Source organism: Cyanistes caeruleus, chromosome 3 (assembly GCF_971803275.1).
Source record: "Cyanistes caeruleus chromosome 3, bCyaCae1.hap1.1, whole genome shotgun sequence".
NCBI classification, from domain to species: domain Eukaryota; kingdom Metazoa; phylum Chordata; class Aves; order Passeriformes; family Paridae; genus Cyanistes; species Cyanistes caeruleus.
The window spans coordinates 23894961-23922067 of record NC_141703.1 but is presented as its reverse complement, the minus strand read 5'-3'; the positions used below and the strand labels follow the sequence as shown (position 1 = coordinate 23922067).

At 36.8% G+C, this 27107-nt stretch overlaps 1 protein-coding gene and 1 long non-coding RNA gene across 8 annotated transcripts in view; one reads left to right on the top strand and one right to left on the bottom strand.

Annotated features, from left to right (window-relative positions):
- The window catches only part of MYO16 (myosin XVI), a 367619-nt gene that overhangs the window by 9329 nt on the left and 331183 nt on the right, over positions 1-27107 (bottom strand). For all 7 annotated transcript variants that reach the window (XM_086880163.1, XM_086880162.1, XM_086880164.1 and 4 more), the window contains 2 exons: positions 18870-19028; positions 14900-14991 (listed from right to left, as the gene is read on the bottom strand). In XM_086880163.1, the coding sequence (XP_086736289.1) occupies positions 14900-14991; positions 18870-19028 (251 nt within the window). The remainder of the gene's footprint in view (positions 1-14899; positions 14992-18869; positions 19029-27107) is intronic.
- LOC147654010 (uncharacterized) lies at positions 4077-5192 on the top strand. The gene is made up of 2 exons (XR_015284249.1): positions 4077-4117; positions 5021-5192. It is a non-coding gene; the product is annotated as an uncharacterized LOC147654010 (long non-coding RNA).

The following is a 27107-nucleotide window of genomic DNA, read 5'->3' as shown; positions in this document are numbered from 1 at the left end:
GAAAATAAAGAACATTAGTGATTTAGAACAGCCTTATTGCAATCTCATGTCTGAGAGTCACAGAGTCTCAAAATGAAACAGAAAAAAACTCCCCTGTGTCATCAAAGGGTACACGAACACAATTCCTTAGAACACACAAAGCAGTGCATGCTTTGTGCACACTGCCTATAGCTGCTGCAGGAGTAGCCAGGTTTTTTTCTCTAAATGTAAATACCCAAATAGCTATAACCAAGAAACCATAATCTTTGTTGCATACTAGAATCAGTAAAGCTACTTGTAAGAGACAGGTGTTATCCTCAACACCAGTCTTCCTCCAGTGTACACAGTAACAACTTTAACTGTAGTTTCAGCTGGCTTGAATCTATTTATCAATTCATTCTGAAGCAGCCACAGTTCTGTACCATATTCATAATCCCCCTTGAAGAAACTGTTACTTTCCATTTAGCTCTTCTACTGCAGTGATAATTTATTTTGCTCAAGTCAGTTTGAAGCCCTCATGGCAGCACAAGTCCATGAATTCCATCTCACCATCCTTTAAGACTTACTTGACACCTATGCAGCACAGCAGCCCTTAGAGCAAGTACTGAGATCTATTGGCTTGGGAGCATTCTGTAGCAGGAGAGGCTTAACTAGAAAATATGAAACAAGCCCATCATAACATCTAATAGCCCACAGCCCTTATCCTGTTACCATTTTTCTTAAGACCCCCACTGTAAGAGGCACCTATGGCATACTAAAATGCCCACATTTCACCTCACACAGTGGCCTCACGTTAAGGTTGCATTTCTGCTTGTCAGAACAAGGGATGGCTGCATGTTAGCTGTGAAAAAGGAAATGATGTGCACACACGTAATTAGTTTGAGTTGCAAGGAAAAGCTGAGTGACACAAAGGGCATTTTTGTCACTGACAGACAGCGAGGTTCCTGGGGCAGAACTACCTGTGGGCTATTCCTGTGGCTCCTGCTCTTCCTTCAAGGAATAGCAAGTAGCTGGGTTCAGAGGCTTGCCAGGCTTTACACTGCTGTTTCAAATGTATCCTGTGCAATTCAGACCTTTCACATACACATGCTGTCAGAGAAGGAATGAATTCTTACATCGATGTGCCTGAATATGTACAGGGAATTTGCTTAATTTCTGGCTGGCTGAAACTTCAAAGAGAAATGCATTAACCTATAATATGTCTTAATGACATGTACAATAAAGTACAGTTTAAAGTTCTGAATTACTTTTCTAAAAAAAGAAAAAATGATTGAAAGACTTCATTGAAGTGTATCTCAATTTCAGATAATTATAAAATTAAAAACCTATTTGCTTTTATATTTACACAAAATGCAACAGGGCATCTCAGCAACTCAGATGAAATGAAATGTTTCACATATATTGATAAAGAGATATCAGTGACAAAACATACCACATTTTCTTTTTTTCAGTGGTTTATAGAAGAAGACAAAACTTTGCACTTGGAAACAACTTATCAAGAAAGACAGGTCAGATGGATTTTTCCTATAGAACAACTGGATAGTTTGTGAGTTACCATGCCTTACCCACTTTTGGCCAGTTCCTGTAGTTTCTTGTGGGTTTAAATTACAAGCATAGTCCATTTTGGAAACTACATAGATTGGAATACAGTCTTCCCAATTTGTATACCTTACTTGTAACTAAATTTCAGACATTTCATGAATCTGCACGAGGCATGCTTCTCAGAGAGGTGCTGGAACACACAAGAACCAAGCTTTGTTCGACTGTCATCACAGGAATGTCACATGAAAGAGTTTCAGAGATAATTAATCAAAGACAGGCCTCAACACTGGAGGATAAATATAGTTATAAAGAAATAGATATTTTGAAACTGTGTAATTGGATGTGCTCTGGTGACAAAAGTTTGATAGCACGACTAATGCATTCTGGAAGAATTTTCAGATTGAGAGATGGACAGAGTATTTGAAAAGAGACAGTGCTAGTGCCATTCCAAGGAACATAAAGGCACGTAGGTGCAGATGAAAACTGAGTACATTTTGCCTGGGCATGGAATTGACAAATGCATCCTGTTTATAGCTTATAGGCATGGAAGAAGTCTTATTGTACTGGCCCTGCTTATGCAAGCTGTAAATTAATATTGGGTCATCAGTTAGAGCGCATTTTCCTGTGTATAGTGGACCAAAGTTGGTCCAGTTCACGAATAAATGTACACATTTTATCGTATTCTCCAAAAAAGGGATGGAAAAATATCTCAAACATTTATTTACTGTGAAACTGATCTGGTAAATAAACTGGAAAACAACCTGTATGAAGGACATGAGATGAAACTGTAGTCAAAATGAAATGGGAGAAAATGCATAAGTGGCAGAGCTCTAAACGAACCAATTAATTTAATTAGATCTATTTGAATAACATGATATCTTTTCTCTTTTCCCTTTATGATTAGACCTGTGACAAGCTAAAGATCTATTATACATATTCATTATAGAAAAGGTTGGCTGAATAATTTTACATGAAGCACAACGTTAAACAGTGAGCTATGTTTCTTCATTATTATTCTATATCCTGAGCAGGTATATCATGAAGGGTAAATGATTTAGGAATTAATTGCTTTAAGACTATTGATCTTTTTAATGGACACTAAACAACTTCCACCAACTGTATCAGCAACAACTGTAGACGAGGATTTTTGTAAATCAGACATGGTAAACACAGCATTTGGGCTAGACTCACAAAACATACAGTATTTGAATCTTGGCATTTAACAGCTCTGCCACTGGGTGAAAACACCACCCCTATGTTTAGTATCCCGAGCTCTTTATGAGCAAACAAGAAAAGCTGAAGTGTCAAAGTCACACACAAAAGAAGAACTTGTGGAGTTACCACAGATATTAACTGGAAACTGTAATGGATTGAAGGATTTAAACTAGATCCATATTTTCCACTGCAAAATATGGCAAGAAAGACAAAATAAATTTGTAATGAGCAGCCCAGGGAGGATTTCAGGATTAATTTTTTTCTACTTCACAGTCCACTCTCAGGCTGTATCAGGGATTTTGGTTGGTGACAGAGCACCAATGACTCAGTTCCATCATAACATGTATGGAATAACTTTCATCGTTCTCTAAAAATTAGAGCATATTGGGAAATTAGAAGATATGGATTCAGCTTCTCTCTGCTGATCCTGAGATTAAAATAATATTCCTCTTTGCACTGGGAGCTAGAAAGGCGCTGATAACACTTCGGTGTTTTGGCTGCTGCTGAGCAGCACTGGCACAGCCTCATCTCCAACATTCTCACCTGACCAGTAGTCTGTGGGGGTGGGCAGCATTTTGGGAGGGGACACAACTTGGCCAGCCTGCCCAAAATGACCAAAGGGATATTCTATACCATATGAAATCTGCACACCTGTAGGAAAAAGGAGGGCAAAGGGGTGCATTCATTATTTACAAAGTTTGCCTTCTGGAACAACCTCCACATATCCTGAAGCACTGCTTCCCACAAAAATGGCCAGACATTGCTTGTTGATCAGAAGTAGACAATAAAGTATTTTTGTTTTCTTTCCTTTTTTCCTTTACTGTTTGTGCATGCACAACCTTCACTTTTGCTTTAGTAAACTGCCTAAAATCTTGACCCATTAATTTTTTTCCATCTCATATTCCCCCCTGTCCTGTTGCAGGGGGAATGATAGAGCAGCTTGGTGGGCACTTGGTGTCCAGCCAGGGTCAACCCACCACAGTTCCTTCAGGTTAAGGAGGAGACCAAGTTCCCACATACTGAGAGGACACTGCAACCACAAGGGGTGGACTCTGAGTGCAGAGCAGAAGGACTCCTGTGCTTTGTGTGGAGGACAAAGATTAGTGTGCTAAAGTAAATCCTTCAGAAAGAGTTCCTTGTAGTTTTAATGCACAAAAAAACGCTGGAGACAGAGCACTTTGGTTATGTGCTGGCAGTCATGAAAGCCTTAGAGCACAATTTTGCCTATACACATTTGAGTATTGCATAGTCATTGGAGAATGAGGTTCTGAACTGTCTCCTGGATTTAAGCTTGTAAATTCTACCTAGATTTCACTTTGCAGACTAAAGCAGACATACTGGATTTCAACTTTCTCTTAGAATCAAGATGAGCTGCTATAAGGTAAGTCAATAAATTATTTTAATTAGTCTATTTCATATGCAAGTTAAAAATTTAGCAAGTATATAATTATAGAAAGAAAAAGGTTTCATATTTTAAATATTTTTTGACAAAAAAGTATGCCAGATAAAATGATTAACTGGCACATTTAAGATTGAGTTAGAGATTTGGCTTTAGAATCTCAAGAAATTAATTCTGCATTAAAAGATCAAACACTATCAAACAAACAAATTATTATCAAACAAAAGATCCTTTACCGAGGATGTTTTGTAAAATTCAGAGGCAAAGAACTTATATTCTCTTCTCATATGTCAAATGCAACAGAATCTTAATCATCAGCCTATGACTAAAGTGGTCATTAACCTGTTTGACAAACAGATTTGTTATTGGTAAAGGTAGATTCTTTTCAGTATTTCACCTCAGTTTGCTCCCCCACTGACCAAATATAGGGTTTATCTGTTAAAAAATATGTGTATACTTACTATTTTAGTAATTTTTTCATTTGTGTGTGCATTGTTTTTACTAATATTCGTCAGAAAGGAAGAATTTAGTTATATATGATAATTGCATATTATTTAAAACATACAAATAATTTTCTTTTCAAAAAATGTAGCACTTCACGTTTTATTACAGTTCTGGTTTTAGATGCTTCTTTAAGTTTTAGTAAGATTCCTGCTTATAGATATATAAGCACAACAGAAAATCACAAAGCAATTTAAGGACATACAAAGCATATAAACCTGTGTTCCTTAGACATTTGTATTTTATGGCTAGTTCCTATATTTTGTTTGCAGAAATAATGCCAGTTGTTTTCTTCAGTAGATTTATCAACATTCGTGCTTTAAAGTAACTGTCAGTAAATACTCACAGCTAATTATTACATCATTAATTTTTCTCTTCCATTAGTGAAGTTGAGGTCCCATCATGGAATCCATGGGAAGACTGAGTTCAGAATGGCAATCATTTTACCTTTCTAAACTTTTATCGGGATCTAAAGTGAATTATGCAATAAATGTATAATATTGATGATAAATTATTATAATTATTTTACAAATAAAGCTGGCTTGACAAATTCCCTACAAAATTCAGTTTGTACACTGCCTAAAAAATGAAAGCCAAATAAATTTCAGCCATTAGGTGTCTCACAGTTAACTTTATTACAGCCCTCAAAAGCAGTTCACAGACCCCAGTGGATCTGTCATCCTGTTTTAAAGACAAGAAAGGATGTTCTCACCTATTGTTAAAAAATTAGACACCATTTCATTCAGTAGTGCAGAAAAGAATTCTTACTGCATGCAATTATTAGCAAGAGCAACATATTTTGATTCCACTTGTATGTAACTCTCACAAAAACATTTTAAACTCATTTTAATGTTTTTATTTATTTATTTATTTCAATCTGATAAGCCCCTACACTGACTCTTTCCAAACATTCATGTCTCAACTTTATTTCCAAACTACAGAACAGGCACACTGCAACCTCTGCAAAAATCCTAACCCTTCAGGTACCACCAGATATGTTTGGGTTTTTATTTTTACGTTAGAAAAGAGCAGAAAACAGGAAAGGATTGCTTTACCACCAACTACTGAATCAAGGAAAATTAAAAATCTGTTAGTCTACATGTTATTTACCAATCTAATATTTATTTAAATACATAAGGGGAAATCACACAGTAAGCCAAGGGTGTGTTAAGATGCTTAGGTAAGCATTCAACATAAATCAAATCAATATGCAAATTTGTGTTTGATTGGGAAACCGGTATTGGCCACGAACAACCCCAGCACGGAGCAGAGAGCAGCAATGATCAATGAGCTCACACGCTTCAAAATTACAATTAAAATCTTCAAATACAAATGTAACACTGGGATCCAAACTGATTCATGTGATTGTCATGTGAGTGCTGAGACAGGCATTTTTTTTTTTGCAATGTCAGACCTACTGAATGTAATAACTTGATATGTGATATACAAAAATAAAGTGATTTTAGTTAATTGTTCTTTTAAACTGCTGATGGTTTTTCTTTGTGTTGGAACAACAATGTCCAAAACTAAAGCTCTGAATGGATGTCAAATGGGTTCATTGCAAAGGTGAAAATGGCAAAGAAGATAGATGCTCTGGTGCAAATCTAGAATTTTTCTGGAGGAGGTATGCCAGCAAAACATTAATGAGATCTGTAAGTGAAAACACAATTCATTTGCTTTTTTCTAAACAGGAAAATATTTTTTTCTCTCTCACTTAAAATTTCTAATTAAATCAAAAGAAGAAAGTTCTTTTAGAAGAAGCATTGCTATATAGGTGACCAAAAGGAAGGGATAACTTGGCTGACCTATAAAAATTTGAGATAATCTTAAAAGTAACTTTGTGTTTAAAATAAAATTTAAAAGGGACAACATTTATTAACAAAAATGCATTGCCACATGATTCAGGCAGAAATGCTTGCTCTTCTGACAAGCAATTTACTGCTGTCAGAATTGGATACTTTTTTCAAGGGACAGACTCCATTTTCTTCCAAACATCAGTTGTGGAATGATGCTGGAAGCAGGACAGTCTCATGTCAGAGATCATGCAGACACAGGTACCTTTGATTGCCCAGTCCAGCCCTCTGCTATCACATGGCACTTGGAAAGCTCTCAAAAGTCATCCTAAAAAATTAATTCTACTGTGTGCCTTAGTTTCACTTTCTGATAGGCTTTTCCAAAATAATTAATGAAAGAAAAGTGTACTAAGGATAATTATCTACTAAATGAACTCTGCCTCCAGAAGCCCTTCCTCACAGACCACTGAAAACTGAGAGATCACGCTTGCAAAAGGGACATCTCCTATCTCTGACTTCACCCTGGGTAGCAGAGGCATTTTGATTTTATTAGAAAGAGAATCTTGGGCTACACACACCTATACTGTGCCTCAGGCAGGATATTTCATTCTTCATCTCACTGCAATTCTATTCGGGTGGAAGTTGATTTTCTGTCATATTGTTATGGTTTCCCATAGGGTGGGTTCTTTTTTTTTCTAGAACAGGGGGAATTTGGTTTTTTTTTTAATTTTATTTATATTATTATATGTCACCCAGGACAGTTTGCCTTTTGTTTTTTGTGTGTTTTTTTGTTTCTGGTTTTGGCTCTGATTTTTTATTTGTTCTTCATAATTTGTTTTGTTTTTTTGTATTTGAGGGGGAGGGAGGTAGTTTTGTTTGAGGTGATTTTTTTTATTATTATTCTTTGAAGTAATTGATTTTAGTCACAAAAGCAGGACCTGTCTTCCATAATTTTGTATCTTTCAGTGAAGTCGTTATACCAATATTATCAAAAATGTATCAATAGTTATAGCACAATATTTTCAAGGAATTATGTTAGTCATCTTCCATACAGACTGGAAGTATCTCAGCAATCAAAAAAAGATAACATATCTTTGCAAAATAAAATCAGCACACAAATCCTTAGTATAACTATAATTTGCAATCTGGTAGAAAATATTAGCACAAGGTAGGCAATGCTCAATAATATATGACAGTACACATCAGGCACACTGATTACCTGAGCTGGGAATAGAGTTGGACAAGTCTATAAATTCAAAACAGGGGGGTACTGTATTTGGATCTTGTGGCTTTCAATTTTTAATTTTTGTTTTTTGGCTGAGTGTTTTTCAATTATAGATTTCTGATGTCAACTGAAAGATGACACCTTCCCAGAGTGACTAAAACATTAACCATCAACAAATACTGAATTTATTGGGTTTTTTTTTTCTCAAAGGTAGTTTTTATCTCCAGATAAACTGATTATAAAATGCTCTCTAAAACCTTCAAGACATCCTCCTAGTTTGTCTCTGATGCTTGAGAAAAAGAATATGTTCAGACAGCAACTGTGTCTTTCTCAAGATGAGTTCTGAAAACAAATCATTTATCACAGAGGTTTTTGAAACAGCTAACAATGCTAATACCTCTTTGCACCTAATCTTACAAAAAATATATGACAAACTAAGTCATGTTGCTACTTAACTGATCCCTGCCTTTTTATGGCATTAATTTATTTGACTAGGTGGAGACTATGTTTGCCACAATGCTTTCAAACCAATTACAAAAACAATCAACTTGTACTTGCTGTAGTTGGGTTATCATCCTTTGTTGTATAAAAACACTACACTTATGGTCAAACAACGTTAGAGGAAAACTTCATTTAATTTAGAGCCTGTTAGCAATCTAAATCTCTGCTATCTGCATGTGGCAGTGTGTGACAGCAAGAGAATGAAGGCCAGAGGAACTCATTTATTCCCTCTCACACTTCTCAGTGGAAGTGCAGTCCCTCTCCACAGGTGCTGTCAGTGGGGTGGTGGACCACACTCCCCTGTAGTTCAAATTTGAAGCAGCTTTTTAAGGTGAGCCTTTGGCCATTGTGGCAGCCCAAGAGAGATAATAATTATACCCTTTAGCCAAACACCAGAGCTTAGGGATACTCAGGAGATTTTGCTCCCTTCTGTTCTACAATCTCATTTACCAGGGCCAAATGCAGTGATGATGAAGTGCTGGAGACAGAAAAGGGGCTTTGGAATGTGTAGGGAACTGGCTGTGACATCCACTGATTCAAAGTGGATCTGTGCTTTCACCCGTGGAGGTGACAGTGGTCAGATCTGGGATATACCTGCAGCAGAGGGCCATCAGCTCTCCAACAGCCCTTCAACACAAACAAAAGATGATGTATTTACTGATGAATTAACACTATGCATTACCTCCGTTACCATTTAGTCTATAAGGCACATGATTTTGACTGTAAATCTTCTAAAAATAAAGGCACAATGCGTTATAGGACCTGAATTTTTGTCGCTGTGTGTGACATTACAAAGAATATTCTTTGTGCTGCTGTCAAAACAATAAATGAAACACAATGCAGGGGGATATACTGATTCAGATAAATGATAAGTATATTCTATGTCTTCTCTTGGATGTTACGTGTTTACAAAGGTGTTAGTGGTTTTTTTATTACACCAGACCTGTTTGATTGCCACTTTTTGCTTCAAAGATGATCAAAGATTACTTTCAGCTAACAGGCAAACATGACAGACAATAATAATGAATGCTAGAGCCCAGTGTTTATAACTGTGACAAAAGGTGGGGGATAGCAACACACTGCAACACATTTTTGACTTAATTTCTTTTAAACTTTTGAACAGTCAACAAAAGAAATGATTGGCAACAAATATTAAATCAAGTAGGAACAAAGAAGACCCTTGAAACCATAATGAATATGCAGCTCTTTCTTAGGGAAGAGACTGCTAAAAGCAATGAGATTTCATGAAATAAGAGCTATGGCTTAAGCTGTAATGAAACAATAAATACATACTTCGCTAATATGAAAAGATATTTCCAATTTAACATTCTCAGATGTTGGCTCCCGTATTACTGCAATCTGCCAATCTGCACCATGGGGTTTAACAAAAAAGAGATAAGACTTCAGATTTTCTAATTTAAATGTATGTGAAAAAATAACCATGATTTTTTATCTCACCTCTTTGAACACATGACAGATAAAACATATTTCAGAAGTGGGTAACCAAAATCCTGCACCAGGGTATGTCATATGTCTGTAATTACTTAACCTACCAGGATGGCAAGCTACTTGTTTATTTGTGTCTTGTTCTGGGAACTTTCCATAGGATTGAATGCATGTGACGTCATCTGGTTACAAATAAGGAAATATTCAGCCATTCAGAGCTAAACTGGACAGAGACTTTGCATCTATCAACAGAAAATTTTATACCTTTCTTCTGGGACAACTGAATCATCAGGAGACTATGATTAAGACCTAACTTGTACAGAATGCAACCCTATAAATGTAGGCAATCATTAAAATTATTTTTCTTTTATCCTACATGAAAGATCACATTGATATGTGCATACAGATGAATATCATATCTGGAACACCATATAGACTTTCTAATTTTTTCTTCATTAGTTCTTCTCTTTTTACTGCATCACCCTCTGCTCTGTTCTTGGTTATTTCCCTCCTGTTCTTATCTTCCTTTTAGCTTTTTTTTTCATCACTTCTTTGGGTTGATTCCTTCTCTCTGGCTCTTTTGTCTTTCCAAATCCCTTATTTCATTTCATTATTTACCTTCTCTCTCAGTTATTTTATTCTTTTTCCAGTCTTCTTAGAATCATCCATTATCTGTGCCTGGTTTAGTTCCTGCTCCCACCCCCTCCACATGCTTATTATCACTCTAGTCTTTAATTTGTCCCTCACTTCCCATCTGTTCATTATCTTCAGGTTGTCCATCTCATCCTGTTACAGACAGACCACGTTGCTTCTTGCTGCCCACATAAGAAAAAAAGGAATCTTTCAGCTGGCCTGCTTCCCTTGATTCTACTATATCTTTCTCACACCACTTCCCACTTCATAGTGAATGGTAACAACAACTTTTAAATATCATTAAAAAAAAACCAAAACCAGCAAAGCCAAACCCCCAAAAAACCTCACAGTCCTGGATCTGTGAAAAAAAGACAAGGCCACTTAACTTTTGTGTGAGGTATGAATATAGAGGCTTGCTTTTATTGACTCTATTTCATCTTGCTGACATTCCAAAGAATTTATATATTTCAATGGTCTTTATGTTCTTTTAAACCTAGACACTCATAGCAGCTGTTGATAACAGAGGAATCACTAAAAACAGTCTGGAGAGAGCCATTGAACTGGTTAAGGAACTGATAAATTCTTTGTGTAAACAAAAAAGGGCACAGGAGCAATATTGTCTACAGCTTTTTTATTTTAGAGGAGGTTTTGGATTTTAGACCCTGCTAAGCAATTTCAACATTTGTGGAATAGCCAGTATGCTTTGGGATCACTTCCTAGAGTGTGACTGAATAAAAATGACTCTTGGCCATACAAAAATTTCCTACTTAAGCAAGTTTATGGCAAAAATGACCATAAGAAACATGTCTTACATTTTGGTGAGGTTTTTGCCTCTGGAAGGAAATTATGGCATGAGAATTTGAGACTACAAATCCAGGCACATTTGGAACTATCAAACTGTTTAGACAAACCACTGAAGCAATTTGAAATAATAAGTATTTAAATAATTTAAAATCTGTAATTTAAAATCAAGCTTGGAAAAGGAAGATTCCTAGTTTTCTGCTGTTTGGGGAACAAGAGGCTACCAAAACACTTTCTGTACAAGCTGAGTTAGAGGCATAGCTTCTAAGAGTAAAGTTTTCTTGTAAGGGTAGATTAGGATACTGCTTCTTCCATTCTACTGTAGATTTTTGTCTTATAATTTTGAATATTTCCTTGACTAGAATGTTTTGGTTTACAAGGAAAGCACAAAACACAGGGAAGCTAGTGCACTGGGTTGGAGTAGGGAAAATGTGTGCCTCTGCTAGCAAAGTTTCTGGAAGATCTACTGTCTGAACAAGCTAAAGCAACATGAAACTTTTCAACAACTGGTTTCACCCCCAAATTCATGGTTCAGTTTTCATCTTCATACAGAATGAAGATGAAGTTACAGTGCTATATCAGATGTTAGGTTCTTTATGTTTTTATGTGATATTTTACAACCTATTGATAAAAACACTTGGAAATCTATAGCTGTAAAGCCACAAAACAATCTGAAGAAAAAGGCAGTAGTTTAAAAACCTCATTGTTTGCTGTTCTTTGGATGTGCAAGACTCTTATTTCTTTTGAAGTATGTTCTTTCATTTCCAAGGAGACAAAAATTAAACCTTAATACTCTTCCACTTTTTTTTTAACAGAATAAAGTAGAATTTTATTGCATAACTTTACAATGAGAAATATTTTGTTAGAATTTGAATTTTACAATTTTTGTCCTTTTTCATTCAGTAAAATTTGTAAAAATTTCCCTTTATAAACACTGCCCTAAAAAATCAGCATTTATGGCCAACAGTGATTTGGCCAAAATCACCTGATTGCTTTTTTTTTTTTTTCAGCAGACTTCATTTTAAGATGATCATCTGGATGATATTTTATACTTGGTAACTACTTTCAAAAAAGTTTGTTGCAGGCTTGATCCATATGCTGCGTGTTGACAGACACTGACCTGAAGAATTATCTCTGGAGTGTATAGTTTTGCAGTGTGCAGGAGGTGTCAGGCAGTGATGAAAATAACTAACACCTGATGTGACAACACAATGGTACCCTCGCCACAATGTCTAAACTTCATGGAATATGTACGAGCCTTGAGATCCAGTGACAAAAATGAAATTAACTAACCCTTACTGTCACTTCAGTAAAGAACTAGCAGAGAGATATTAAAAAAAAACCATCAATGCTGGAAGCCCCTGAAAGATAATGAACCAGTTTCCTTTAGCTGAAGGGACCGTGTCTACCAAGATATCCAAGGACCTACATTTTTCTCTTTAGAGCAATTAGTAAATTAGTATCTTCACAGAAAAAATATGTCCTACTTCATACAGATGTGCAAAAATTATTTTAAGTGATTCAGTTACAACAGTGAAGCCTGGCAAAGATTTTTGCAATCAGCTTGTATGCTGTTAAAGTCACTAGCAGCATGCTAAGAAATGTCAACAGTAATTAAACCCAATCATTTTCAAATATATGCCATGCTTTGGCAATGCTGAGGAATGCTTTTCACAGCAAGAATTCTCAGCCCTGTAAGGATAGATTTTTTTCTAAGTTCGTTTTTTTGTTTGTTTTTTTTTAATTTTTATGGGAAGAACATTTTTCCCCTTTTTATTCTGGCAACACCATTTTGGTTTATTCATTAAAGGAATTGTATCAAAAACCACAGAACTACAGGTTTCTTCTCTCAACTTGTCACAGTTCTCACTGAGCTTGCATTTAAGGATTGTCCCTGCATGTAATTCCAAGTACACTGCATAAAAATTTGTGAAATACTTCGGTAAAACATCTGAAAATTTGCTGAAAAGTGACATTTCAAAATACTGAAATGAAATTGTGTTCAGGTTTTGGCAAGTACTTGTGGAAAAATAAAAACACATGTTTGCAAATGGTTAACAACTTTCTTCTAAAATAAAACATTTAAATGTTGCTTCGATTTGCAAAGAAATGAAGAAGAGGACAGTGGTACCCCTATATCCAGTTCATTTAACTCTTTGTACTGTACTGATATAGTAATTTAAACATGACTGTCTCGACTCAGGTAACCCTATTAGCAACAGAGGTGTGAGGTGCTTCAGGACAAAAGCATCTCGCTGTGTGAGGTTTGTAACTGGAGCAGAGTCAGGGACTTGGACTTTTCATTTGCTAGAAACATCTTTGGCCACTCTCATACGTAATGAGTACTTGGTTGATATAACAAAAATGTAACAGAGACAACTGAAAGCATCCTCATACAGGATACTCCTCCAGAGACATTAGAACTGCAAGTATTTTTTTCACAATAGGGTCAAAGTCCATTTGTGAGAGTCTGAGAGGTATGATGAGGTGAGGTGTGATGTGCAAGATGGATGTGCTCCTGTAATGCCAGGGCAGCTCTGCCTGGCCTTGCTCAAGGGATTGGTGCTGAGTGCTGTCTTGGCACAATTTTTCAGCTCAGAATAGGCACTGTAGTTACCTGTCTCTGACAGTAAGGCAGAAAAACAAAAAGTAAAGGCTTTTGTACTGGTTTGCTCACATACTTATCCTACATTGAAACCTATTGTTTTTCGATCTATTGTTTTTCAAAGTTCCATTAACACCGAGTGTGGTGTCGAAGGTTGAATCTTGCTCCTGCTGGAGTCAAAGGCCAAACATTCATGTAACTTGGCTAGCACCAGTGTTTTGTTGTTGTGAAATGTCACCTGTCCCTCACAGACAACAAGTATCTTCTAATGTGATAAGGCACCTCTCTTACCTTCTGGTAAAATAGTTTGGAAATTGTAAAATTGGTTAATGAGAGGTTTCTGTTGAAAAAGTCTCTTAGCTCCAACTTGTTTCTTCTTTGAACAATATTTAGCTTTACTGTAAACTTCTTACAATCATCTCAAATAAATAAAATTACTTGGGACTACCCTTTTAGAAAAGCATACTGAAGACAAAATAACAACAGGAGAATACACTAATGCCATTAAAGTGAAGTAACATAATAATAAAATTTTTGAAGGCACTCATTCCAGAAGTGGCTATTTAGAAAGTAAAGTAGCTCACATTAGATATAAAATGTCACAGAAAGAATTAAGAAAATGTCTTATGAAAAAAGTTTATCCCTTTTTTTTCATTTAATGCACATAAAAATTAGTTCTATGTTGCAATTTTCAATTACCGAAATTCATTGGAAAAGTTATGAGAACCAATGCAAGTTTAACACTGTCTTAGTACCTACTGCTGTTTTAACTGATAGATATTTTGATTTTGAGTATTTGTACCAAAATTGTGATGATAATTTAAAAAGTCTTCATTGCTTTTATATAAAAATATTACAATATATAAATGATACAATTATGTATTTAATTCTACAAGGTTCCTGCAAGTATTTCCAGTATGAATGAATCAGTATCTTGAGAGAGATAACATCTTGGTCCTCTCAGGGTTAAAAGACATATTTCCTGCCTGGAAATAGCATCATCACAACCAGCAACAGGATGTTTCATAAACTTTGAACTTACTATAAGAACCTTTCATGATGACTATTCTTCCAGCAAAAAAAAAAACAACTTGGTAGTAAATTCATTATTGTCTTTAGCTCAATACAAACCTGTTAAAGAAGTCTGCATTTTTCAATGTCAATCCCCAAATTTGAATCAAGAGACAGCTTTCAACATGTGCCTACTGTGATTTTTTTCTCTTTTAGTGGTTCTAGCAGGCCATCAATGAAATATTTACCTGACTAGTGTGGCTCTCCCTGTGCCTTTGAATAGATGAGCCTGCTGTAGTGCTGGGCGACAGTCTGGAATATTCATTTTCCTCTGGTAATCCTGAAGAAGAAGAAGCAGAAGAAGAAGAAGAAGAAGAAGCAGAAGAAGAAGAAGAAGAAGAAGCAGAAGAAGAAGAAGAAGAAGAAGCAGAAGAAGAAGCAGAAGAAGAAGCAGAAGAAGAAGCAGAAGAAGAAGCAGAAGAAGAAGCAGAAGAAGCAGAAGAAGAAGCAGAAGAAGAAGCAGAAGAAGAAGCAGAAGAAGAAGCAGAAGAAGCAGAAGCAGAAGAAGAAGCAGAAGAAGAAGCAGAAGAAGAAGAAGCAGAAGAAGAAGCAGAAGAAGAAGCAGAAGAAGAAGAAGCAGAAGAAGAAGCAGAAGAAGAAGAAGAAGCAGAAGCAGAAGCAGAAGCAGAAGAAGAAGCAGAAGAAGAAGAAGAAGAAGAAGAAGAAGAAGAAGAAGAAGAAGAAGAAGAAGAAGAAGAAGAAGAAGAAGAAGAAGAAGAAGAAGAAGAAGAAGAAGAAGAAGAAGAAGAAGAAGAAGAAGAAGAAGAAGAAGAAGAAGAAGAAGAAGAAGAAGAAGAAGAAGAAGAAGAAGAAGAAGAAGAAGAAGAAGAAGAAGAAGAAGAAGAAGAAGAAGAAGAAGAAGAAGAAGAAGAAGAAGAAGAAGAAGAAGAAGAAGAAGAAGAAGAAGAAGAAGAAGAAGAAGAAGAAGAAGAAGAAGAAGAAGAAGAAGAAGAAGAAGAAGAAGAAGAAGAAGAAGAAGAAGAAGAAGAAGAAGAAGAAGAAGAAGAAGAAGAAGAAGAAGAAGAAGAAGAAGAAGAATTTATAATATGAGATTTATGCACTGGTTAATTGCAATATCATATTCAAAAGACCTTGATATGTTATACTAAAAAAGAAACAAAGAAACCCAAATCACACATTTCCTGAATATTTACTATTTCCACTCTTACTGAAACAGAACAATTCTTTTTTACCATGTAGGGATAGCATCATAGGTATGCACACTGCTTGAAAAGAAGGATCTATTGTAACTAAAGAGCCTGCAAATAACACTTTACCTCTACAATGGCCAGGGATTCCTCCTGCAGTGCAGAAATCCCTGGCTCCTCTTCCCCTGGCTTGTTTTCATGGCAGAAGCAATGCAAAGGGAACAGAAACTACACCTGCAGCATTCTGCTCTCAAATTAATATCTCTGTGTCACACAGGAAGTCAATATTAGGTCCAGGATTCAAAATTTCATCCTCTCAGTATAAAACATGTTTTTTGTAAGTCATATAATTATCATGCACTCTTGATGTGGGATTTAGCTGACCAAAATTTAGCTGTGTAAAAACAAGTCACCCAGTGTAAAACAGCCAGCAGTCAAGAGAAACAAACACCTCTGCAAAGGGATCCTATGGTGAGGCTCATTGCTTGTGCTTCCCCATCACCGCTGCAGCAGTGGGAACACCATCCACACAGCACCACAGCAGATCTGAAGGGTGGGATGAAGAAGCAAAGGCAGAAGCAGAAACACAGGGAGTCCACGATGGGCATTATTAAGCACCTCACGCACCAGAATCACAGACACCATGGTAGCTCTGTGTATTGGGTCTAGCAGAGCTGCAGATGGTTTTTCCCACAGCAGCCCTGATAGTGTTGTGCCTGCAGTGGGTTACCCTGGATGGATGCCAGGTGCCCACCCAAGCAGCTCCATCATTCCCCCTCCTCAGCTGGGCTGAGGGGACAAAACATTACAAAAGGCTTGTGGGTCAAGGTAAGGACAGGAGAGTTCACTCAATAGTTACTGTCATGGAAAAACAGACTCAGTGTGGGGAAATAAACTGAATTTATTTATTACCAATCAAAATCAGAGTAGGAAAATGAGAACTAAAACAAAGCTTAGAATCACTCAAAAACCCTCTATCCTCGTTTTAGTTTCCCCCTTTATAACTGAGCTTTCTGACAACTTTTTAACTAGAGACAACAGTTTTTTAATTTTCTTTGTTCTTCTGAATAAAGCTCATGTAAAGTATTCATAAATATGGATCATTTTCTACACCATCTGGACTTCCTGTGAGCACACAGACAGTGAAGAGGGAAAATCCCTTGTCTGAAGCTCAGGAACCAGATCAAATCTGAGAGAGTCCAGCATTTCAGTACTTTGCTGCTTGCTGCAAAGAGAATCTGACCCTGTTCTCTCAGTAGTTGGAACTATATGTTGTTTTGAAGTTGGGAAATGATATATTAGGCATGTACAGGGGAAAGGTGTGACATCCAAGGTCTCTAGTGTACTGATAACCTCGTTAATTATATGACAGTTACCACTATTGCTTTCTTATCTACATTAAATTCTCTGTATTCCAACTACAAATTCTCCTTTTGGAAGATCACATGTTTTTGGTCAAATGAAATGTTTGAAATGAATTTCCCTGTAAAAAATCCCAGTTTTTGTGAATGTAAAACAACCCCCTTTTTTCAAATAATTTCCTGAACTAATAATTTATTTACATAAATTCAATTTGGATACATCTCAAATAAAGTAATAAAAAATTATCCAAATTTTAATGTGAAGTACATTCTAAAAGCAGGTGCTATTTATTTAATTTAAATAAAAGGTAGAATGTAAAATATTTTCAAGATTCTAGACCACCACAAATGAATAAAAATACTTTCTTAGGCCAAGCAACAAGTTCTGAAAAATATATTGATTTTGTACTATGTTAATACACTTTAGGATTGACTGCCCAGGACAGCCTTGAGCTAAGAATCAGATTATCAATGATTTTCTGTTTATTTCTGTAAAAAGCACTTTGATAACTGGGCTTATCAAATAAGTAAAGTTTCCATGTACAGCAACAGCACTTTGTCACAGAGATGGCAAACAGAGGTTTGGTAGAGTTTGGAAAGACAAATGGAGTAGTTGATTATGTACTAAGAGCTTTCCTTTACATACACCTAAGTAAATATTAGGATACCACAGTTGTGCATTGAGTAAGACCTTGTTTAATTCAGTCCAAGGTTGGAAGCATCAGTTTAGCTGGGCCAGGGGCAAAATTACAAGAACCTAAGCTAATCAGGGGTTCAGTCTGGAGAACAAACTACACCATCTGGATTGGGCTTTCCTGCAACTATTCTCAAGTAACCTTACTCAAAGGTAGGTTGAATTTGGTTTTTTTGTTGTTTTTTTTTTGGCAAAATTGTTTGCTTTACATTATTGCTGCAATTATATGTGTCACTGTTTTGGGTGATGTAGGATCACCACATTTAGCATTGCAATGTAAAAGGTTATTTCAGGCTTTCTGATTACTTTGTGTATTTGGCAAAAAGCTCTTTCTTTCAGCCTAAGAACTCTCTAAGCATGGAAAACTTGTGGTGAAGTCACTGATAGCACAGAGCTGTAGAAAGGTGCTACTCCTATCAAAAACAAAGTAAAGAAGAAGAGCAGTTATATTTATTGTACAAAATGAAAAAACAACTTCTATTAAAAATCTGAACTCAGAGAAGTGCTATTTCCTTAGGATTAATTCTTTTAGAACCTTGAAGGATGTTCTGTCACTGCTCTTGTAACATTTTTATTGCAATGACAAACAATATTTCATTCACTAATAAGGTACCTACAGCTAAGGGAGATCCTGATTTTCTATTTTCTGTCCCATTTGTATTGATTATAGGATCAGAATCTCAAATCTCAGTTCTCCCCTCCATACCTTAGGCTGCTTGTAGACTTGGAGCTGAAGTAATTACAAATTCCTCAACAGAGGCTGTTTTATTTTCTTCACATTCAGCTTTTATTGGAGAGGGGCTTATCAGTTCACACATAGAAAGTTAAGCCAGTTCCAGAAACAGCTATTTCACAACTCAGAAGATCCCAGCCTGACTATATCTTACAAAGCTCATTCAAGGAAACACTTCAGCAGTTTTGTATTAAAAGAGTTTTGGGATTAAAAACTACTTACCATTTGATACTGAATTTCCATTTTCAGCAGTCACAGCGCTGGACAATGGATTAGGTGACTGAGTTCCATGGTTATTTGCATTTTTATCCTGCGTTTCTGATCCTGGATCTGCTGTATTTGGATCTTCCCTGCTCCTCAAATTCAGATTAGTGTCAGCACCTGACAGAAACAGAAAAAAATGATTGTCAGCTTCCTTTTGATTAGTGACTTTCAAATGTAAGTAAATAAAAACTAAACTAACACAGAGAGACCAAGTTACTTTATTAAATTAATCAAATTAATCCCTAAATTCACAAGTTCGGAGATAAATGTGAAAGGTTGAAAGGTTTAAATCAGTGATTTTTTTTGTAGGTTTTATTTCTTTTTTGTTTGTTTGTTTGTTTTCTTGGTTGTTTTTGTGGTTTTGGGAGGTTTTTTGTTTGTTTTTTGTTTGTTTTTTGTTCGTTTGTTTTTTGTTTGTTTGTTTTTGTTTGTTTGGTTACTGCTCCAATTGAAACTTTTTAAAAGTTCAGGAGAGTGAAAGACATTACAAAACTTCATTTGTATTGTTTATTTCACACAAATACGAGTGGATATAGTTCACCAAGTGTTTGTATTGTCTCTGTTTTAGATTCTATTTCACATGAGCTTACATAGCAGTGTCATCATTACAATGCCTTTCATCATTGCACTAAAGCATACTAGCAACAGATACAGTGGAATCTTATCCTTTTCTTTTACCACCTACCACAAGAAACAAACTGCCTTTTGAGATTAAACCACAGTAGCAATATTCCTCCCAGCAGATCCTCCCTGTGGCCACTGTTTATCAGCCTCAGAGATCTCCAGCCATCAGTTGTCATTTTCTATGAAGTGCCAGGTTTTCATTTCAGAGCCTTTTAGTTAAATTTCTTTAAGACATCAAGAGGAGGTCTGATCCTGTAGGAGTTCCAAAGCTTTTTACAATCCACACGCATTGTTTCAAAGGGAAGGGCAAAACAAAGCCCTTGTCTTCTTCCCCCTCTGACTGATGGCACACCCAGGAAAAGCAGAAGAGCTCACAGCAAAGTGCCTGCAGCTTCCTCTGAGCCTGCCTGGCTGTGCCAGCCCAGTGCTCCACAAGAAACAGGGCTCAAGGCATTGGCTGTGCCCGAGTGGTGCTCCCCACTGGACTTCAGGGGCCAGGGACACGTTCAGAGCAGGGAGACAGGAGGGATGGGGACAGTAGGAGGGACCCCACTGCAATACCTGTATCCCAGTGTCCCCACTCCACTCCAGTGTGACAGGGCTGATGAAATGCTGCACTGGCAAGGTTATGCATTTTTTTAAGGATATATCTCTTTTTTCTGTGTTGGCTTTTTTCATTGGTTGGTGAGGTTTGTTTGTTTGTTTTTGTTTTGCATTTTTGGAGGTTTTTGTACGTGTTGAACATATAAAGCATATCCTTTCCTTGTCATAGTCAGGCTTGATTCATAGAAGACAAAGCTGAATTTGGTGGTTTCTCCTTTTCAGTCTTCCTAACTCTTCCCACTTCCTCTGAGGCCTGGCCTGAGCTGCAGGGCTGATGTATTATGGCTGACCCTGGTGCAGAGGTCCTCCTGTAACACTCTAAAATGAAAATTTTCCTCCTATGACAGCTCTGAAAGAGCTATACCTTGATTTTGGTTGTTATAATGACAGCACGAACCAATGGAGGTCAAAAGACTAGCTACTAAAACCAGCATTACAGCATTCATCCATACTTCCAATAACATCCTCAGCTTTCCCGAAGATATTATATATTCTTATAAATACCAAGCACATGAAAATTTTTCAAGGGGAAGGAAAAACATTTTTTTCACCAGGTAATAGATACTTAACCTGAAGATTTTCTAGCCCAATGTTGACTCTTCTGTCATTTTTTCATTTTTATTCCTGAACTAAAGAAAATAGTCTATCTGATTTGGGAACACCAACATTAAAAACTTAATGAAATGAAAACTATAAATCCATTCTGGTTACCTCAAAATATTTAATTTGCTTGAAAAGGTTTTTCTTATTTTTGTTTAGCTATTAGTTATTTAACACTGAATTGCTCTTAATATTTTCTTATCTTAAAACAAATCCGCCTTGAAAAGTGAAAAAATTAATTTTCAAACCGTCAGATAAAACATTTCCATGTTTGTTTCATTTTTGTCCCTTCCTCCCTTGCCCTCATTCCCTGATCATTGTATTTTGCTGGATCTGACAGGATTATTGCAGTGACACTTTTTCATAAAATGGATCTTTAGGCAAATGTGCTTTGTATTGAAAAAAATTAGGCCAGTTCTACCCACAACAACTGATTTGGGAGAGGCTGAGATGGAAAGTCTGAGATGGAAAATGCATATGGTACAATTATAAGAGCATGCCTGATTTAGCTTTTGTACAAGCAAGTTGACTGCAAAATGCAGCTCATTTTAAATTTGTCTGAAAAGGAAATGTCACTTTTAGATGTTAACAGTCAGTGCACTTGCCTATAGATCATAATCCACCTACATAATTATTGTGCCACTTTTTACATAAAGCTTCTTGGGGAAGTGGCTGGGATCCTTATTTTTCATGGTATTCGAAAGATTTATTGATTTGCCTGACATGTGTAGTTCATTTGAGAATGAGCAAGTAGAAAGAAGTTTTCTTGCACTGCCTTTTGAAGAAGCCTTTTGTTTCATAGGTACATTTAAATCTTTTCAGGGCATTCATAATGGGCTCTTGGAAAAAAAAAACCCACCTTTTCTCCTTTGTATCTGTAGAATGAAATACTACAAAGAATTGTGGATAGCTACTATTAAGCTAGAATATCATACTAAATTGGCAGAAATAAGTAGTGGAATATATGCAGCATAGATTTGGGGACATCTATCTAGACAGAAATTTGTTATTCTATTTGCTGTATTCAATCATTTTAAGAAATTTACCCCTTTAGTTGCTGAACAGAAAACTGTATATAGAGAGTATATATATGTATATATATATATATGTATATACACATATATGTATGTATATATACATGTATATGTACATATATATATGTATATACTTTCTATATAGAGAAAATATAGTTTGTAGTGCCTTATTTAACTGATCTTGGGGGTGGGAAAGAACCTTATATTTTATTTCAAAACAATCTGGATTATATAAAGGTACTTGAACTAATTTCCTATATATAGGCATCTTCAGCTCCTTATTGGAGCAGATTCGTGTGAATCCATAGAACAAATTTAACTGTGTACATCAGCAAACTTCAACCAGACGTCAGGAGGGTGCCCCTGAGACTGGCTCTGCCCTACACTGGACAAGCTCCTCCTGCCCCAGCCTCTGCTCACAGGACCATGCTGCAGCCCTGAGCATGTACTGTGTCCAGCTCTGGGCTCCTCAATACAAGACAGACAAGCTACTGGAGAGGGTCCAGTGGAGGGTCACAAAGATGTTGAGGTGTTTGGAGCATCTCTCTTGTAAGGAGATGCTATAGGAGCTGGGCCTGTTTAGTCTAGAGGAGAGAAGAGTGAGAGGGGATCTCATCAATACACATAAATATCTCAAAGGTGGGTGCCAAGAGGATGGTGCCAGGCTCCTTCTGGCATTGCCCAGTGACAGGACAAAGAGTAGTGGCCATAAACTAAAACACAAGAAGTTTCACCACAACGTGAAGAAGAACTTCTTTACATTAAGAGTGGCAGAGCACTGAACAGGCTGCCCAGGGGGCTTGTGGAATTTCCTGCTCTGGAGACATTCAAAACCCACCTGGACACCTTCCTGGGTAATCTGTTGTAGGTGAAGTGAACCTGCTTTGGCAGGGGGTTGGACTAGGTGATCTCCAAAGGTCAAATCCAACCCTGTGAATTCTGTGATTCTGTGGTTGCTGGAGTAAATTTGCTCCAGGTTATCATCATTTTTCTGCATTGAGAAGCATAATAAACTGGCCACAGTACCCAGATAATGAGGTGCTGGGTGGAGGAATGACTGACACAGCCCTGGATGCTGTTGGCTGTCTCTGCTGCCAAGATTCACTTCCAGCTCCAGTCCAGCTCCCAGGGCTCCCAGTGCCCTTTTCCCAGGGCTGCTCCCCAGAGTAGCCTGATCCCTATAGAATTGTATGAGGTAGTACTTTTCAAGGTGCAGAACCTTGCATTTGCTTTTTCATTAAACATGCCAGAAAGCCCTGACTTTATCTTTTGTGCAGGGGCATCCCCCTCTGTCCTGCCTCCATACTATTCAAAATATCCTTGAGCATAACAAAGGTGTCTCCTGACATTTTATGATAATATTTCTATTTAAAATTCCTACTGATTCCTATTTTATCTGTCAAGTATTGGTCTGAAATGCGCTTTCTCCTGTTTTCTTAGTCACGCAACACAGAAGTTTGGACTTTTCTCCACATTAATGTCGGTGCTCCTGCTGCCATCAAACCATGCAAATACAAGTATGCTGTTCTCTTTGGTCCCTTATCAACTTTCTGAACTATCAGAAATATTTTGGGAAAAAGGAAAAAACCCTTATGGTTCATACATTTGAGTATCTTCACTAACATAATGGTTTTGTTAGCTTTTTGTTCAGACTTGTGCTCTGCTGTTCTCACTAGATGGATGGATTATTTACCAGGTTTCAATATTATTTTTTTAAAAGTAACATCATCTTCAACAGTTTTTAGCTGGTAATAAATATTATTTGAAGAGTCATCCATGCCTACTTGCAAGAGACTAGCTACAGAGAGGTATCAGCTATAGTAGCATGGTGGAAGTTCATGATTATAAGAGGAATAAAAGCTTTAAGTAAAAATGTAGTCTGAAAAAGTGAACAGTAATTGTATTATTATTTCAGCAAACTGACATTGCCAAAAAGATATCTCTGACTCAGTAAAGTCCTACTCTGACTAATCTTGCAGGTAATGAGGATGTATGGACTAAAAGGATGTTTGGATTGAGGGAATCATTTGTCCCTCAGCTGTAAATAATGCTAGTACTAGTTACTAGCTGTGAGCAATCACATGTACAGTGCTTTTAATCACAGGATGACAAAGTGTAATAGTTATTTCCTTACAAACAAGCTCTATATTCCAACAAATCCACAGCTAATTACATCAGCATTACTTGAAAAGTGCATGAGGAACAATATGCAAAAGAGGCAGCTCATGAAACCCACAGTTGCTCATTATTAGTGCTCTTGAAAAAGACTGCATTTAAAACTCAAGATAAAGTCATAAGGCACAGGATGGACAGAAATGCACTTCTTTTGTAAAAAAAAAAATAAATTTCAGAGTATGGCAATGATGGAAATGAATGTATTTGCTTTTTTTCCCCCCCATTTTTAAGTTACTATCTCACTTTTAAAAGAAACCAATAATACACTGAAAGTCTACATGCTAGAACTTTTTTGTCAAAAGATTGATTTGAACTCTTTTAATTGAGCTATGACTTCCAAATATCCTATTATAAAACTTCTTTTTCTCAAACAAAAAATGTATGATCCTAAGCATCATAGTTATTTCATAAGCAGTACTTAGGCTGAACAAATGCTTTATCACTAAATTAGAAAAAGAGCCAGTATTAGCTCTATTCATATGACAGATTAAAGTACTGAACTGAAACATTTTGAGACATTATTATTTTTCTAAAGAAATCATATACTTACCTATTTTATAAAGTCTAAAGATAAAATACAAATTGTTGACTAATATCAGCATTTAGGTGGAATCATCACAGCCTTTTTGTACAGCAAGATATGAAAAAACATTATGTATTAAAGGCTCAGCAGTAACTCACCTGATAGAATTGTATTTTATTTTCCTGTGAAATCCCTTGTTTTGCTCACCTTTCTTTAAATGTAGGTATATGGACATGGATACATATGTCCCTGTATGATCCTTTTCAAATACTTCTCCTTTTAACATTTAGTGCTCATTTACAGTCTAACTGAGAACTCATTAATAACAACAGAAGGCTCCACTGCTTTCAGCAGGGTTTGGATCCCCTTTGTGCTTACTTTGGATGCTTTGTGCAGCCCTGCCAAAGCACCAGGGACTCATAATACAGGGCAAGTACTCTTGCTTTGTCTATCCTGGTTATTCAAATGTGATCACAACTGTTCTCTGGCCCTGAGGCAAATGGTGTGAGACCTCTATCAGAAATACTACACTTTCCTTGCCCTCCACAGCAGAGAGGAATCCAAATCATCTACTGGGTATAGTCCCTGGCTCTTTTCCTGAGCCACGCCCAGATCTGTCTGGAAGGGAGTCACCTGCCAGGTCCCAAACAATGCTGGGGATTGCTCTGTGCACTGTGCACAGGAGTGAGCTGCCATTCCAAAGACATCCCCTGCTCATTTTGTAAAACAGATACAACCCTTCACTTTGACAGCACTACTTACCACAATCAAAAATCAGAGGTCAGTATTAACCTATCTCAGGCAAAAAACAGGAAAAAATGTGGAAGAAAGATTACTTCAAAATCACACAGGGCTGGCGGAGCACTGAACTCTTGCACAGCTTCTACTGAAGCCACATTTAAAGGTTTTATCATGTCTGTACAGGGTGAGCAGATTCTCCTTAGTTCTGTTCTGGTATAAATGGGAGTCATGCTTCCTCTCAGTATGATTTGACATGACCATTCTTTTAAGGCACACGTTCCATTTCCTTAATTAAACAGAGAGCTAAGGATGAGTTTCCAGCTGAGGAGATTCAGTGTCTCAAGCTAAGCAGGATGTATCTCAGTCCTAAAGCTGAAATAATACCTATATTATATATATATATATATATATATATATATATATATATATATATATAGTATAAAATCATACATTACTTCTTCATTCATGGAAAACATGACATTCTGTAACTAATGATCAATACACAGTTTTAGGTATCAAGATCCACAGTTATACATTCTGTAACTAATGATCAATACACAGTTTTAGGTATCAAGATCCACAGTTATACATTCTGTATCAACAACTATGTAAACAGGAAAACACATAAATTCTGGCAGATAAATTCATGTAGTACAGGAGGAGAAGCTTTTTGTACCTGTTCTACCATGGAATGCAAAAGCTAAATAGCTAAATTTCCTTAAACCTACAGCTGGTATCCAGCAAAATGTAAATTTCTAATCAAGCAGCTTGTCATTAAACATGTTAATGAGTGAGAACTGATGGACCCTATTAACCAGCATCTGAAAGTCAAGACGTTGCAGACAGAAGGGATTTCTGTTCTGTGCTCTCACTCTTTCTTAGAAAAGTCAGGAATACACTGAATCCTAATGGCTGACCCTGGATATTTTTTTACATTTACTGTGACAAGTGAATATTGTGAAGTGTGAGGGAAACAAAATAAAATATGTTGATTTCAGAAAATGTACAGATATTTTTTGATAAAGAGAGAGGAAGTTTAAATAAGAACAGATCATTTTATTTTGGCTCAAATGTTTACCCCTGTGTTTTGTTTCACCTTTTCAATTACATTTGGTGGTTCCTGTTTTGCTCTGACTTACTGTTGAGACATTCTTTATCTGTGGCATTTGCTATCTTCCCTCAGCACAGGTTGTCTTGGGTGTCCTTTTGCTGGATAAATGCATATTTCTTCAGAGTAATTCAGTTTACTCATATGAGGTCACACCATGACCCTCTGTAACACGACTGTTTGCTTTGTGTGCTGAGAGCTGGAGGCAAACAGCTCTGTTTTATTTGCTGAAAGAAATGGAGCAGGCTGAAAACTGTCAAGACAGGATTCCCCCAGCCTATTAGCATGTGCTGCCTGTCTCATCCTTCTAGCTGTGCTGCTGGCTGCTACTGCCATTAGAGGCAATAATTATTCATTGGTTTATTTCACCTCACAAAGCCTACCCTTACAGCAGCAATTGTCTAGGATCCCCCCCCACCTGTGATGCTCCTGGGATGGTAGAATTTGTACTGTCACTTCCAGCATCCTTTCTCTCTGAGCTGTGTAAGTGGAACTATCAGGTGGTGTTACAAGCTGCTCCAGAAGCCACGCTCCTTGATGGAGCAGGTGAATACAGAAACAGGCCACTTATTTTGTCTGGGAAGCAGCATTTGTGGAAGCTTTGTGTGAGCACTGGAAAGCAAAGAGAAGAGACACAGGCCACAAAGAATATCAAGTGACAAAACTCACTCTGCTTGAGGAAAGAGCTCCTCTGAAGAATTTTGTGTTAGTGTGATATCAATCAGCCAAATTTCAGACAATGAGGCTGGTAGTAAAAAGGAGGTTGCAGAAGCAGCTGCAGGAACTCC